The sequence below is a fragment of the Plodia interpunctella genome, chromosome 15 (genome assembly GCF_027563975.2).
Source record: "Plodia interpunctella isolate USDA-ARS_2022_Savannah chromosome 15, ilPloInte3.2, whole genome shotgun sequence".
Lineage (NCBI taxonomy): Eukaryota > Metazoa > Arthropoda > Insecta > Lepidoptera > Pyralidae > Plodia > Plodia interpunctella.
The window spans coordinates 3,280,116-3,294,816 of NC_071308.1; the positions used below are offsets into that span (position 1 = coordinate 3,280,116).

The 14,701-nt window shown below is 37.6% G+C and overlaps 1 protein-coding gene across 2 annotated transcripts; it reads right to left on the minus strand.

The window, feature by feature from the left end:
- Window positions 1-77: 77 nt before the first annotated feature.
- On the minus strand, window positions 78-14,615 carry Trm1 (tRNA methyltransferase 1). 2 transcript variants are annotated; one of them, XM_053756096.1, is made up of 10 exons: window positions 14,463-14,615; window positions 14,008-14,262; window positions 13,558-13,742; window positions 10,913-11,141; window positions 10,362-10,510; window positions 9,915-10,083; window positions 9,266-9,486; window positions 1,040-1,177; window positions 617-784; window positions 78-227 (listed from the first exon to the last, which is right to left on the minus strand). In XM_053756096.1, the coding sequence occupies exons 1-10, from the start codon at window positions 14,505-14,507 to the stop codon at window positions 101-103; spliced, it is 1,686 nt and encodes a 561-aa protein (XP_053612071.1). In that variant the 5' UTR covers window positions 14,508-14,615; the 3' UTR covers window positions 78-100. The 2 variants fall into 2 exon arrangements, with proteins under 2 accessions (XP_053612071.1, XP_053612073.1); XM_053756098.1 differs by lacking the exon at window positions 14,008-14,262 and having other exon boundaries at window positions 14,463-14,611.
- Window positions 14,616-14,701: the final 86 nt, after the last annotated feature.

Sequence of the window (14,701 nt, forward strand, 5' to 3'; positions counted from 1 at the left end):
TACAGATATCTGAATCTATATCTTATATCTGTGGGTACTTAAATGGCCTGTGGTACTATACGATTAAAAAAAAGAAAGTTTATAACATCAATTTATTGATTCATTCGTCAACATTGATTTTCTTTCGAACTTCCTCGTCGCTCTGCGGCGAATGTTCTCGTTTCGTTTTCGCTTTTGTATGCTTATTTTGATTCTTTATCGCCTTGGACATTTTGTCTTCGCCCACACTGAAAAAATAATTTTCTTGATTATTGATTTCATAGATTTAGAAGGGCCCGCGCGCTTGATTTAGAATTAAGTCTAGTCAGTTTAGTTTGGGATTTAATTTTTATACCTCACTCAAACGAAACCCTTATAGTATCACTGATTCAAATTGCACACATATTATACAAATCATTAACACAAAGACGGACATAGTTTATAAAGAGAAAAAAAAACGCATTTTTAACAAACTACATTGCTTGCCATTGCAATACCAAATATAATGACCAGAATTGATAGATGTCCATTATTAAGATAAGCCAGCCAAGAGCACACAGCGCTCCATTTATTTTTTGGTTTTTGGTACCAATTAATTTGGTAATTTGATAATAATTTGAATTAAGAAGTCCCTTACTTGACATTAGCCCTGGAGCCGGGCCCCCAGTACGGCGCAGGGTTGTACTGGAAGCGCAGACAGCCGTCGCGGCGGCTGGCGGGGTTGGCGTCCGCGCGCTCCGACAGGTCCACCGCGTGTTCGATGGGTTGCCTCAGCAGCTGCCGCGCCACGGCGTCCGCCTCCAACCTATAAAGTTTAATAAAAATAAATGCCAGTGGAAATGAGGATGGTGCAACGCTTAGGGATCGTTGTCGATAAACGTGTACTTGCTCACATGGTCCTTAATTTATTCACATTTATAGTCTCTCCCTGAGATTTCTCTCGGTTTCTTCCTCAAGTGTTATGCGTCGGAGCCTAAGGTCTGCTTTCTTAAGATAGTATAACTATCAAGTTAAAGTTATAACTAGACTATTAAACTAGTATGTTAAAAATGTTAATTACTTAGCAGGTTTGATGGGATGGGTTTTCTCCCAGGTCCTGATGATGTCCCACATCAACTGCGCAGGCGCCTTGGTCTTGATAGACAGTTTCGACGCGTGCGAGTACGATACCTTATATCCCGCGTTTAGAATTGCTGATCTGCAGAAGGGAAAAACAATATACGTTAGAAATAATTGTAGCAAAAAATGTTTCAAGAATAATTACATAACATTTTGGGACGTTGATATTAGCGCCAGAACTAAAATTCTTCGTAGCGAAATATTATACTAATTGTCTACGCCAGTACACCACAACATTAGGCACGTCCCGCCCGCGTACAGCAGCCAATGGCTATCGAACACGACAATTTGAATTTGATTCCTGCGCGCGCACTACAAATCTAGTTTTTTCTATTGTTTTTTCCTGTCATTCGATTTCTGTTTTCTAATCCACCAATTTGTAAGAACAAAGAAAAATATAGTTATCTAATTTTTAGCTCAAAAGTATTTTATTTAGTTCCGTAAAGAACACTATTAAATAAAATGGTGAAGACATTTTTTTAGCATTGTTACATAAGGGGTTCCCTAAGGATCAATGTTAGGTCCACTGCTGGGCAAACTTCATAGATATTTTTATAGATATTACTTGCTTTTAGCTCCGCCCGCGGCAGCCTATATTTTTTCATCATGTTCAAAAGTCATCAAAATCGGTCCAGCGGGAAAGCCATCTTTTTTTATCGAGAGTAGTGTTGTTACTGGTGTCTTATTTTATTCAATTCGCCTGTGCAGTATTCGGGGTGCTCTTCAATAATTTCCTTTTATTAGACGATTAAAATACGTTTATTGGAAAGATTTACAGTAAAACAGAATAATTATATTAAAGGGGTTTGAAGATTTTACTATGGAGCGTGGCATACCTACTGCCGCCATTTTGATTTTTTTTCAAAATCGCGGCCAGCCATGAAACTTTTATAAATCGATAGCTGACATTAATGCCAACAAAAAATATTAATTCAATGACCTTCATAAAGTGTCAGGTTTCCGAGAAAATAACCGTCAAAGTTGATCACGTGATTTTTTTTTTTTTACTATAATCCCATCTATTTGGTATAACTATGTGTAAACATACACAAAATATTCTAATAGGTATAGATAATATTAATAATAAAACATAGATAACTATGCCTCATGATATTTCTACATGTTGCGGCTACTATGTACTTAATAAGAATATTTCATACTACGACAAAAATGTCAATGGTGACGTACTGTTCATTAGGTATTGTTTTAGGTGTTATATATAACAAGAAAATAGATTATATATTGCATTATTCTAATGTGCAAACGAGACGGAAGGGGGGGGGCACCTTTATACCCCCCCGACCGCTGCACTCAGTTGTTGCTACCTGTGTTCTTTCTATGCGGGAGTAAACGCCTCTCTGTGCGAGTTATTCGTTATTTAGTATTTGTATTGATGTTATGAATATGATTTTTGTGTATACTAAAAGCATGATGCCTTAAAATGTTTATCGGGCAATAAAAATACTGTTCCTAAACTGTACTTTTAATTTTTTTCCCTTTTGTGCCAATGTAAAAATAAATCCAGGTTTATATAACTATTTTCGCAAAGAGAAATTGTAGTAGGTAACCATAAAACTATGCCACAATATAAATGTAAAGAGAATTTTTAATTTTATGATTATTCCTATCTTGTGTTATGTAGTAAATGGTTTTACAGAGGTACCTATTACTTTTATTTACCCTATAATGTCAAATGTCATATTAAATCAAATGACGATACTGCACTCACACATAGATGGTCACAAAATATGTTATTAAGTTGAAAAATATATCCAGATACAATGCAACATACATATTTGTTCTAAAAGTTATTTTTTTTAACATCTTGATTCATCAGAACACATACCCTTGCTTATAATTATGGATGTCACGTGATCAACTTTGACGGTTATTATCTCAGAAACCTGACACTTTACGAGGGTCATTGTTTTAATATTTTTTGTTGGTATTAATGTCAGCTATCGATTTATATACGTTTCATGGCTGGCCGCGATTTTGAAAAAAAATCAAAATGGCGGCAGTAGGTATGCCACAAATCTTCAAACCCTTTTGTGCTATCTCAAGCGCGCGTGGACGAGACAGTTTTTCTAGAGAGATCTACCAGTGGTGGGGCGCGTACAACTGATGATCGATGAAAAAGTTGCCGACTTCTCACTCATAGATGGCGATAGTGGTATCATAAACATGCCCCCGGCCTTGGAAGACTCCGACTTCCAAAGTATGACGTCTTCTGGATTTATTCAACTCTCGGGCTGCAGCGGCAACGGGCAGATCTTGGAGAACGATCTTCTTATTATTCCTGTAGCCGTCCGTATGTCAGCAACACGAGAAACTCCGTCCGCACCAGGATAAGTCTTCACGATCCGTCCCAATTTCCACTTCAGAGGCGGCTGGTTATCATCCTTTATAAGGACCATGCTGTCCATGGCAATATCGTTTTTATTCGTCTTCCATTTAGTCCGCGTCTGGAGCTCAGCTATGTACTCTTTCGACCATCGTTGCCAGAAATGTAAACGAATTTGCTCGATGCGTCGATATCGGTTGAGCGCCGGAGTCGTAGATGTCGCAGCTGCTACGTCGTCGGTGCTAGCAGGAGCAGTCAACGGCCGGCCAATAAGGAAATGACCAGGCGTTAGCGGGTTGAAGTCATAAGGGTCTGAGGAAAGAGGAGACATAGGACGGGAGTTGAGGACAGCCTCGATTTGTGTCAAAACTGTGCTAAACTCCTCATAAGTTAGTTTCGCGTTGCCTACAATGCGTCTAAAATGATACTTAAATAACCTTACCCCACTTTCCCACAGCCCGCCTTGGTGGGGACTAAACGGAGCAATGTACTTAAAATTTATTCCATTACTTGTAGAATAATTTATAATTTTATCCGAATTTTCACTCAAAATTTTAGGGAATTCTTTCTCTGCACCTACAAAATTTCTCCCATTATCAGAGTAAATAGTATCAGGTTTACCCCTTCTACTAATAAAACGCTTTAGAGCTAAAATATAATCGTCAGTAGTGAGACTGGTAACAAGTTCCAAGTGTATAGCTCTAGTAAGAAAACAAATAAATAAACAAACGTACGCTTTAGTTAACTGGGCTCCTCTGCCCTTCCGGTTCAGTATGAACAGTGGCCCACAATAATCACAGCCGGTTGTAATAAATGGAAATCCACCATCCAATCGCTCAGATGGCAAATTTCCCATTATAGGAGATAACATTTTGCCTTTTATTCGCGCACACGTAACACACTCACGAACTATTTTCTTTACTAAGTTCCTAGCACTCAGTGGCCACCAACACTCGCGCAGTGAAGACAATAGCAGCTGTGGACCGGCATGAAGTAAACGTCTATGCTCGTATCTAACCAACAGTAACGTAAAATAATGTTTATTACATAACAACACTGGATGTTTCTTATCGTAGTTGAAATCAGACGAATTTGACAGCCTACCACCGACTCTAATTACTTTACGATCATCTAAAAACAAATTAAGACCTGATAAACGATTCCATTGCGATTTATTTGTTTTTACAGTCGTATTATTCAATAAATTGTCATAAACGTCCGGGAACGATTCGCGTTGTGCACACTTTACTAGCAATGCCTGTGATGCACGCAGCTCGTCCGTGGTTAGAAAACCGGTTTGTTGTTTTGAGACGCTCTGATGTCGGCTGCGAATGTTATCTATAAATCTCAAAACAAATGCACCTATGCGTAAAAGTTTAATATATGACGAATATCTTTTGAATTCAAATAAATCGTTCTCGACTGGAATGCAAACAAAGCTAACTTTAGTAGGAGGCTTTAACTCAGGCAAATCATTTAATTCTACCGACTCATTATTATCACGTATAAAATCTAAACTGAATTCACGAGACTGTAAAAAATACGGTCCGTTCCACCACAAATTATTATCAATTAATAAATTTAAATAAACGCCTCTGGACAATAAATCTGCTGGATTGTCTTTACTAGGTACATGTAGCCACTCAGACTCCTCTGTTATGTTTTTAATTTTTGCTACACGAGTTTGAACAAATGTTTTTAATAAATGTGGAGACATTTGTAACCATCCTAGTACGATAGTCGAGTCAGTCCAGAAGTAAGTTTTAGTGAAGGACAATCTCAACGAATCTACAATATGTTTATACAATTTAGCACCTACATAAGCACCACACAGCTCAAGTCTCGGGATAGTAAGTGACTTTAAAGGTGCGACCTTTGTTTTGGCACAAAGAAGTCTTACTGTGGGATTTGACGAGCCATCGCTATAGGTACGTATATAGGCACATGCACCATATGCATTCGAAGAAGCATCACAGAAAATATGGAGCTCAGTATATTGCCTATCCGTATTTAAAACGCAACGTGGAATTTTTAATTCGCTTAAGCACTTTAATGTACCGATAAAATAATTCCATGATTCGGCAATGTCCTGAGGAACTTCATCATCCCAACTTAGTTTATTAGCCCATAACTTTTGCAATAATATTTTTGCAATTATTATAGATGCTGATAATAATCCTAAGGGGTCATAAATTTGAGCTATGATGGACAACATTTGACGTTTATTCAATTTTGAATTATCTGAATTAAAATCAATTTTCGTAGTGAAGTGTAACTCATCACTATCGCTGTTCCAACCTACGCCTAATGTTTTGTTTTGAGTATGCTCGCCTTCGAAATTCTTTATCGAAGCACATCGTGTGACGTCAGAGTTGAATGTCCACTTGCGGAGTGGGAAGCATCCAGACTGCAGGACTTGGCGTGTTTTCTCACAAATGTCTAGCAAGGTTTTGTAATTATCGTGTCCCGTTATTAGATCGTCAACGAAAAAATCATCATTAATAACGCGAGCAACAAATTTATCTTCACACTCTGAGGCTAGCTGACGAATACAACGCATACTAAGGTACGGGGCTGACGCAGTACCATAAGTCACGCAAGTTAATTGGTAGACCTGTAAAGGATCAGTTGGGTTTTCACGCCAAACTATAAGTTGCAACGACCTTTGATCTGATTGAACCATGACTTGCCTAAACATTTTACAAACATCGGCACAGGCAACATACTTGTACTGACGAAATCTTAATAAAATACCGAATATATCATTTTGAAGTGCTGGACCTGGTAACTGTAATCGTTTAACGATTTATTCGAAGTAGTGACAGCACTAGCATTAAAAACAACGCGTAATTTAGTAGTCACAGCACCTTCCCTATAAACACCGTGGTGTGGTAAAAAATAATTAGGGCTTTTGGGCATATCTATGCGTTCCATATGTCCCAAAGCTTCATATTCACGCATAAATTCGACATACATACGTTTATAATCAGGAGAACGTTCTAATTTACGTTCTAATGAAAAAATCTATTTTTTGCTAACGTATAAGAATCGCCTAACGAGTCAGCTGATTCTTTAAGCGGGATACGTACCGAGAATCTACCGTCAGCCATTCGAATAGTAGTTTTAACAAACAAATCCTCACACAAACGCTCGTCGTTAGTCAGAGGACTACCTGACTGAGGCATTTCTTCTATTTCCCAAAATCGCGTAAGTTGTTCGCTCAGAGTTTGTGACAAATGACAATGTACTTGATTGGTAGACAAAATTTTATTGTTGTTTATAGGACCAGAAATAAGCCAACCTAACTTCGAATTTTGTAAGCAGGGACCACTCGATAATTGAATCCTATTTTCGCATAACAAACTCCAAAATAAATCTGCACCAATCAATAAATCGATATCTGAAGGAACACAGAAAGACGGATCAGCAAGCTGAATATTATTTGGCATTCGTATGAGGGCTTCATCAATGCATGTCGTGGGCAAACCGTTTGTTATGCGCTGCAAGACAATACATCTGGCCTTCGCCGTATAATCGCATATTTTTGATTTAAAAGTAATTTCGCATAAATGATTAGAGTGCGACACTGATTGTCCGACACCCGAAATTCGAATAGTGGACTGTATAAGAGGCGCATTAAGACGTTTTCTTAATCTATCTAAAATAAAACTATGTTGACTCCCAGAGTCTAACAGCGCTCGGGCTGTATGCATACGATTATCTTTATCAATCACATCCACTAATGCCGTGCATAACAAAACAGGTTGCAGTGGTAGATCGCCTGCGCATGTGTATGTATTCGAATAGAAGGGATCACCGCCTACTGATAACAGCGCAGCGGTCGGCATTGAGGTAGCCTGGGGAGAACTGGACATGGCGTCACTGTTAACACTGTTTTTATTAGAACTATTAAAGTGGAGTAGACTATTATGTTTGCCCTGACATTGCTTGCATGGGCCAAACGTGCAATCTGAAAGTACATGTCCAGATCGTAAACAATTGCGACATAAATTATTTTTATCTACGAATAAGGACCTGTCTTGTACAGATAAATTCAAAAAATTATAACACATATACAAAGCATGATTACCGTTACATGAAGGACATTTATGACGTTTATTATTATTACTAGTGAATTTATTTTTGGAATTACTATTATTTGTTGAGACATAACTATGAACTTTATTATTGGCCTGATTGGTTGCATTATTTGTTGGTTTCGATTGCAACTTGTTATGATTAGCACTGATCATGTCCAACATATCCGCTTTATTCCTAAGAAACCTTAGCAAATCATCTAATTTCAACTTTCGTGACGAATTTAAAACAAGAGTGCCCTTATGTTTTTCCCAGTCACTCTCCGTAGCTAAATCGAGCTTCGACACAATTAAATAAATTAATAAGGTATCCCATGTGTCCACAGGCTCCTCTAGTGTCTTCAATGCACGGAGGTTGCGTAACACAGTATCAATAAGTTTGCGAATTAGTGAGGCCGATTCTTGTTTTATATTGGAAAGAGAAAATAACGATTTTATGTGATTATGAACTAGGAGTCTCGCATTATGAAATCTGTTTTCTAGTAACTCCCACGCATGTTGGTAGTTAGACGCAGTAAATTCCAATGCACTAATAACTTGTAAGGCACTTCCACTGAGTGAAGAACGTAAGTAATGAAATTTTTGAATCGCATCTAAATCTGTACGTTTGTGGATCATTGTAATATAGGAATTTCTATATTCAAGCCACTGATCATACTGCCCGTCGAAGGTAGGCAACTTTATCTCGGGAAGTTTAACATGCGCGCGAGGTTTACTCGTATTCGAACTAGACCTAAAATCACTAGAACTGTCCCCAGTCTCATCACTTTCGATTAAGCATTCAGCATTAGCTAAAGCGCTAAAATATAACGACTCAAATGACTCGACATATTCGTTATCGACTGACTCATCTGATAAGCAAAGAATTTCACTATTGATTTTATTAAAATTTTGATAAATATCTATCGCCGCCTGCATTCTAAACTTTATTTCTTTGATTTGAAGCTTAGATGGGCTATTATTTTCAAATAAATCTAAGTATTTAGAAAATTGAGTCAATCTACCTCTCAAGACACCTCTTTGTTTTTTGAGGTCAGAAATATTTGAATTAATCGCTTTTCTTGAGGGAGAAACTGATCGTGCTGAAGGCACAGCTAAATTATCATCACCAGGCATTTTGTGGGCTTGGAAAATAGGGTAAAGTACTTACGATTTAAGCGGGACTGGAACGGCAATCACCCGACACGTCACTAACCGATTCTGAAATTAGCACAAATAACACAGTTTTAACACAATTCGATTGGGGAGGGAAGGATATTCAGAAGGAAACCTAACCGTTTAACTGCTGATCTGGTTCACACGTAGACGTATAGCGTTGACTAGGAGGTCCACGACGTATAGTATTCGCATCGACGTGGTCTTCTCACGATTGAAGAATCCTCTTCGTCATCCGGCTCGAAGGACCAATTTTGTGCAGTATTCGGGGTGCTCTTCAATAATTTCCTTTTATTAGACGATTAAAATACGTTTATTGGAAAGATTTACAGTAAAACAGAATAATTATATTAAATTTGTGCTATCTCAAGCGCGCGTGGACGAGACAGTTTTTCTAGAGAGATCTACCAGTGGTGGGGCGCGTACAACTGATGATCGATGAAAAAGTTGCCGACTTCTCACTCATAGATGGCGATAGTGGTATCATAAACATCGCCTAAAGGCATCTGACATGACTTAGCCGTGAATTCAGGACAGCTTAGTATGTAAGTATGAACTACGCTCTTCTTACCTCATAATCATCATAGGCATAGTCTCCAAATGGACTCTTCCAAACAATTTATCCAGTGTGTAGTAGAGCGGGGCGTCGCACAACTCTTCCCGTATGACCGACAGCATGCCGTGGATGCGCTTGGCCGTGCCGAGCTGGCGCGGCCGCTCTGCGACGTGCGTGAGCACGCGGGACACGAACGATTCGTCGTGGATTGGCGCTGACCATATTGGGCCTCCTAACTAAGTTAATTCATTAATTTTGAAGTAATAAGGCCTATGAGTTGAGTAAATGAGTAGTAGTACCAATAACAGAAACAGTAATTTCATTACACTTTTGTGCGAGAATATTAGTTTATTTCCCAGTTTGTCTGTTACAAACTGGGAAATATTTTGATAATTTAGGGATTAATCATTCTAAGTTTACGTTTTTTTTTCTATAGAAAGGGTGTTAGATTTTTGTTATCTATCTACACAATTGTTGCCAAGGAGCATATGCATGCCGATGTTCTGACGACTAATTTTGCTAAAGACCATACCTATGAAGTGAAAAAAAAAAGAAACCTGGACACTTATGAGGAAGTAACCGGGAAAACAATTAGAAAAGAGAGAGAGAGAAAGTGAGATAAGAACAAAAGTAACTTTTTTGCAGTTAGTTGTACCCTACTCACGTGATGCCTCTGATTGCAGTGTACACAAAGTTCACCAACGCTCGGCGCGGGAGGCAGGTACGCCTTGGTTTGCAAGGGGTTGGTCTCGGAAGGGTTCGGTTTGAATGCGCCCAGTGGCTGCAGGGTTATGTTGTCGCAGCCCACGCATTGGTACACCATTGACAGTTTACTGATGGAAAAAGAATAGGCCATTTTCTAATTTTTCAAATCAAATATTTTTTTAAAATGTACAATACGAAATATTATATAGACGACGATACCCTGTGACGTGACAATTTTTGATCAAAAAGCATTCCTAATATATTGGTCAGGAGAAAAATATTAGGAATGCTGAAAAAAAAAAGTAAATTCATAAAACTGATGAATTAAAATACCGTATAATTATTTATTGACATATTTGTATCAGTAATAAAGACAAAGTTGTCACAATATAAAGGAATGAATTACCTGGTAGTTTTCTTGCAATGCACAGCACCAGAATAAACCTTGACAAAGACTCTTATGTAGAAGTCAGCAGAAACACTGAGGAGAGGCACTATGTACCGACTGTATCTGTTTGCATGCTGTTCTATACATTGCAGCAGTATCCTTAATGCCTGGGAAAAAATAGTGACTTTGTAAATAAAGCATCAGAATCAGTGTTTATTTTTGTGAATGTTAGAAACTCTAAAATCATAAGCTTATTCCCTACGAACTCCCTCTGTCATCCTCACGTGTTCCATTCGGCGCTGTGAGACTGTCAAGCCTGGGTTTACCTTAAAAATAAACCTCAACATTTTAAATGTTGTGCCGGCTGTGATTTTACCACCTCCTACCTGCCTGATATTAACTCTACTTGGGAATGCCTTTGTTGCCCATCAATTGCCAAGACTGTGTGCTCCTTAGTCGTCTCATACAACATACCACAGGAGGATACTGAACGGCCCTATTCTAGGGCAGGAAGGCCTATGCCTTCTACTTATGCCTTAAAAGCTACTATAAATAAATAGGAAACTTACCATTTCATGACAAGACTTGGTCTTCAAGCTCACAGCACCATATTTGCAATAGCATGTCTCTGGTGAGTTTCCAGCCAGCACGGCCATATCTGTCGCAGTTACAAGCAGAAGCCCGCCATCCTGTACACTTTGTACTGCTGAATCTAAGAAAATAGATGGACAGCCGTACGGATCTAGGTCTATGGCTGCGAATCTGAGAGATGACTGTTTGTGTTTATACATTAGCATACTGGAAAAAAATTTTGATAATCATAATAATATTTCTTTTTATTTTATGGAATATAAATTAAGGATACAAAATAGAAGTATGGTACAAGTAGGTACACCTACACATTTTGTGGTACATTGATGTTAATTTTCTATTTGGGTTTTTCTATAGATAAAGCATTTTCTCCTCGGCTCTTATAAAGTGTTTACAGGAAAAAAACAAACACCATAGGCGGTACAAAAAATACCACAATCCCAGAGACTACGATACATTTTCATATTTAAGAAGACGAGCTAAGCGGTTAATGGAGGGATGCTATGCTAATTTTGTATCCTCTACGGAAGAGTCTCTGGGATCTAACGTTAAACAGTTCTGGACATATGTCAATAGTAAGAGAGGTAGCTCCTCTATACCCTCTACCATGACGCTAGACGGAGTATCCTGTTCGGATGGATTGGGCATTTGCGAACTCTTCTCCCAGTACTTCGGCTCTGTGTTCGAGGGTGCAAGTTCCCAATCCTCTGGCTTAGACGAAGAGGTTTCTCAGCATTGCAATACGTTGTCTGAAATCGCTATAGACAGGGATGTAGTTCTTCGCAAACTTAGGCAACTTGATGTTAACAAGGGAGCTGGTCCCGATGGTATCCCGGCCAAATTCTTAAAACAATGTGCTGAAGAGTTGAGTCTGCCACTTTCTTTATTGTTTAACATCTCATTGCGGCTTGGCGTGTTTCCCTCATATTGGAAAAATGCGCATGTGATTCCAGTTCATAAATCTGGGGACGTTTCTGATTGCAAGAATTACAGGCAGATTAGTATCCTATCCCAACCGGCTAAAATATTTGAATCCGTTGTGTATGATCATATTTACCATCAAGTAAGACCTTTGCTTTCAGATAAGCAGCATGGATTTATTAAACACAAATCTACTATCAGTAATTTGTTAGAATATAAACAATATCTTTGTGAAGTTTTTGATAGGGGGGGGCAAGTGGATAGTATATATACGGATTATAGCAAGGCTTTTGACAAGGTTGACCATAGTTTGCTATGCCAAAAAATTGCAAAGTTTGGTATCCATGGCTCAGTGCTAAGATGGGTTAAATCTTATCTTGCCAACAGGAGCCAACTCGTGGCTCTCAGAGGTTATGTCTCAAGTCCCATTGATATTACTTCAGGTGTCCCTCAAGGCTCCCACTTGGGCCCACTGTTCTTCCTAATCTTCATCAACGATCTGGTTGATAGGCTCTCTTGTAATTGCTTATTGTATGCGGATGATCTTAAAGTTTTCCGTAACGTTAACAACATCCAAGATTGTGAGCTGCTTCAACGGGATCTTGATGAAATTGTAAGTTGGTGCAGAGTCAACAAAATGTTCTTGAACATCGAAAAATGTTGTGTAATCTCTTTCACCAACAAACACAATAAAATTGATTTCTGCTACCAACTGGAGGGACAAACGCTTTGCCGCAAGAATATGGTTAAGGACCTCGGAGTCTTTTTTGACGACAAACTAACCTTTAGAGGACATTACGACTATATGGTCAAAAAATCTATGAAGGCCTTAGGCTTCCTTGGTAGGATAACTAAAGATTTTAAAAATATCAAAAGCCTCTTTCTTCTTTTTAATTCTCTAGTGAGGAGCAATTTGGAGTATGGATCAGTTATTTGGTCGCCCTTTTACGCAAACCATACCGAGCATATTGAGAGTGTCCAGAAAAAATTCCTTCGTTTGCTTAGCTTTAGACTTAAACCCGGCCGTAATCGTTCTTCATACCAGGAAAAACTTAAAACTTTTCACGTTTCGGATCTTAGTACCCGCCGTCACCAACAAGGTCTCATAACTTTATTTAAATTACTACATTCTGTCATTGAATCCCCGACATTGCTCTCTCAATTGAATATCAATATAAGATATAATCCCCGTCGCACCCTACCCATCTTTGTACTGCCCGTTTATAAAAATAATACGTCGTTCTCGAACCCATTGGCTAGGATGTGCCGGAAATACAATGAGATCTCTTGTAATGTGGACATAGACATTGATATATTTAATTGCAGATTGCGTAAATTTAAAAATGATACGTCCAGAATTCTCGGTACCACATCTAATACATAGTCTGGCATAATTATTTCTGTAACTGTTTGTAATTAACTGTATGTAATTGTAAATGTTTGTAATTTTAGTACATCAATATTGTAAATACTTGCTCATAACAAGTTTTATTTTTATATTAATTAATAAGCTTATGCAACTGAGCATACACGCTTAGGATGCTAAGTTGGAACATTTTTAGTTAGTAAGAAACTTTGTATCTTATCACTTAGTGTCTGTTGTGTTGCCTTATGAATAAATAAATAAATAAATAAATAAATTTAGATAACATGTTCTATACTATGAGTACTAGCAGATCCATGAAATAAAGATGGTAATCACCATGCATCATCATGACTGGTTTCTACGAGATGTTCCACCTTGTTGTTTACAATATTAGCCTGTATAGTTTCAACGGCTGATTTGGAAAGATCATTGGCCACAATTTTGGTAACATTTGGCACTTCCTTGGCATAACGAATACTTCTTAACCCTGTTGCCGACAGAGCTTCTAATATTGTAACCTCCTGTAAGATAACAGTATAAACAAAATTTATGTCCTATCAGAAAATCTATTGAGTGGTCAATTTGTAAGAATAATTACACCCATTTGTTGTATGTGATAATCTTAGGAAATATACAAATGATTTCCAAAATTAATTCACTAGGTAGGAAAGAGTAGGTACTTTTTATTTGTTTCATACAAAACATTTGAAAACATCAACATACAAAAAATATTTACATTCTTAGCTCAGTTAATTCTCAGTAATAAAACCATAATAAACAGCTTACCTCAGGAGTACTTCCCAGAACTTCTAAATCTTGTTCTTTTTTGTTCATCAACTTCTGTTCTTTTTTAGCTTGTCTTTGTAATTTGTAATCACTAATGAACAATGTTAAAACAGCAATACTTAAGTCCCTATTGAACTCCTGTACTGGATTATAGAAAACTTTGTCACTGGTCAAACTGATGTGGGCTTGGCCCTCAGATATAGTCTTGTTAGAGGTTGTAGACTGCTCAGTACTTAACTCCATTTTTATAATTTGCTGTAAAAATATTGAAATTAAAATCTAGACATAGTATTCTGCCGTGAAGAGGAATATGACTCTTATAAAAAGTAGTAACATTAAACTGAGTAAGCAATAATTTAGATTTGTACGTAAACATCAAATCAAACAGGAAGCAGATATTTTTTGTTGGTTAAGTTACATTGTAAGGTAAGTTGTTTATTAAAATTGTAACTTACTTGATAAATTAATTTAAACGGCTTTGGGGAATTCCTTAGCCACATAAATATTGTTTAAACTTTATAATTTAATAAAAAAAAAGTTTTTAGCCACATTTCACATTCACACACTTTATTATTATGACTTTATTTTTTTTTATAATCTACTGTGATGACGTTGTCGATGCTCTAGAAGCCGATTTATGTAAGAGATGAATCCACGGACGAGCAAAGAAAAATCGATGAAAGAGAACGATCAA

What these genes read in the sequence shown, in the direction of transcription:
- Trm1 (XM_053756096.1), bottom strand. Translation starts at nt 14,507, where the DNA reads ATGTGGCTAAGGAATTCCCCAAAGCCGTTTAAATTAATTTATCAA. An exon ending in CGTTTAAATTAATTTATCAA is followed by an intron (nt 14,263 to 14,462) that starts GTAAGTTACAAT and finishes ATATTTTTACAG; the next exon opens with CAAATTATAAAAATGGAGTT. An exon ending in GGCTCCAGGGCTAATGTCAA is followed by an intron (nt 228 to 616) that starts GTAAGGGACTTC and finishes TTATTTTTTCAG; the next exon opens with TGTGGGCGAAGACAAAATGT.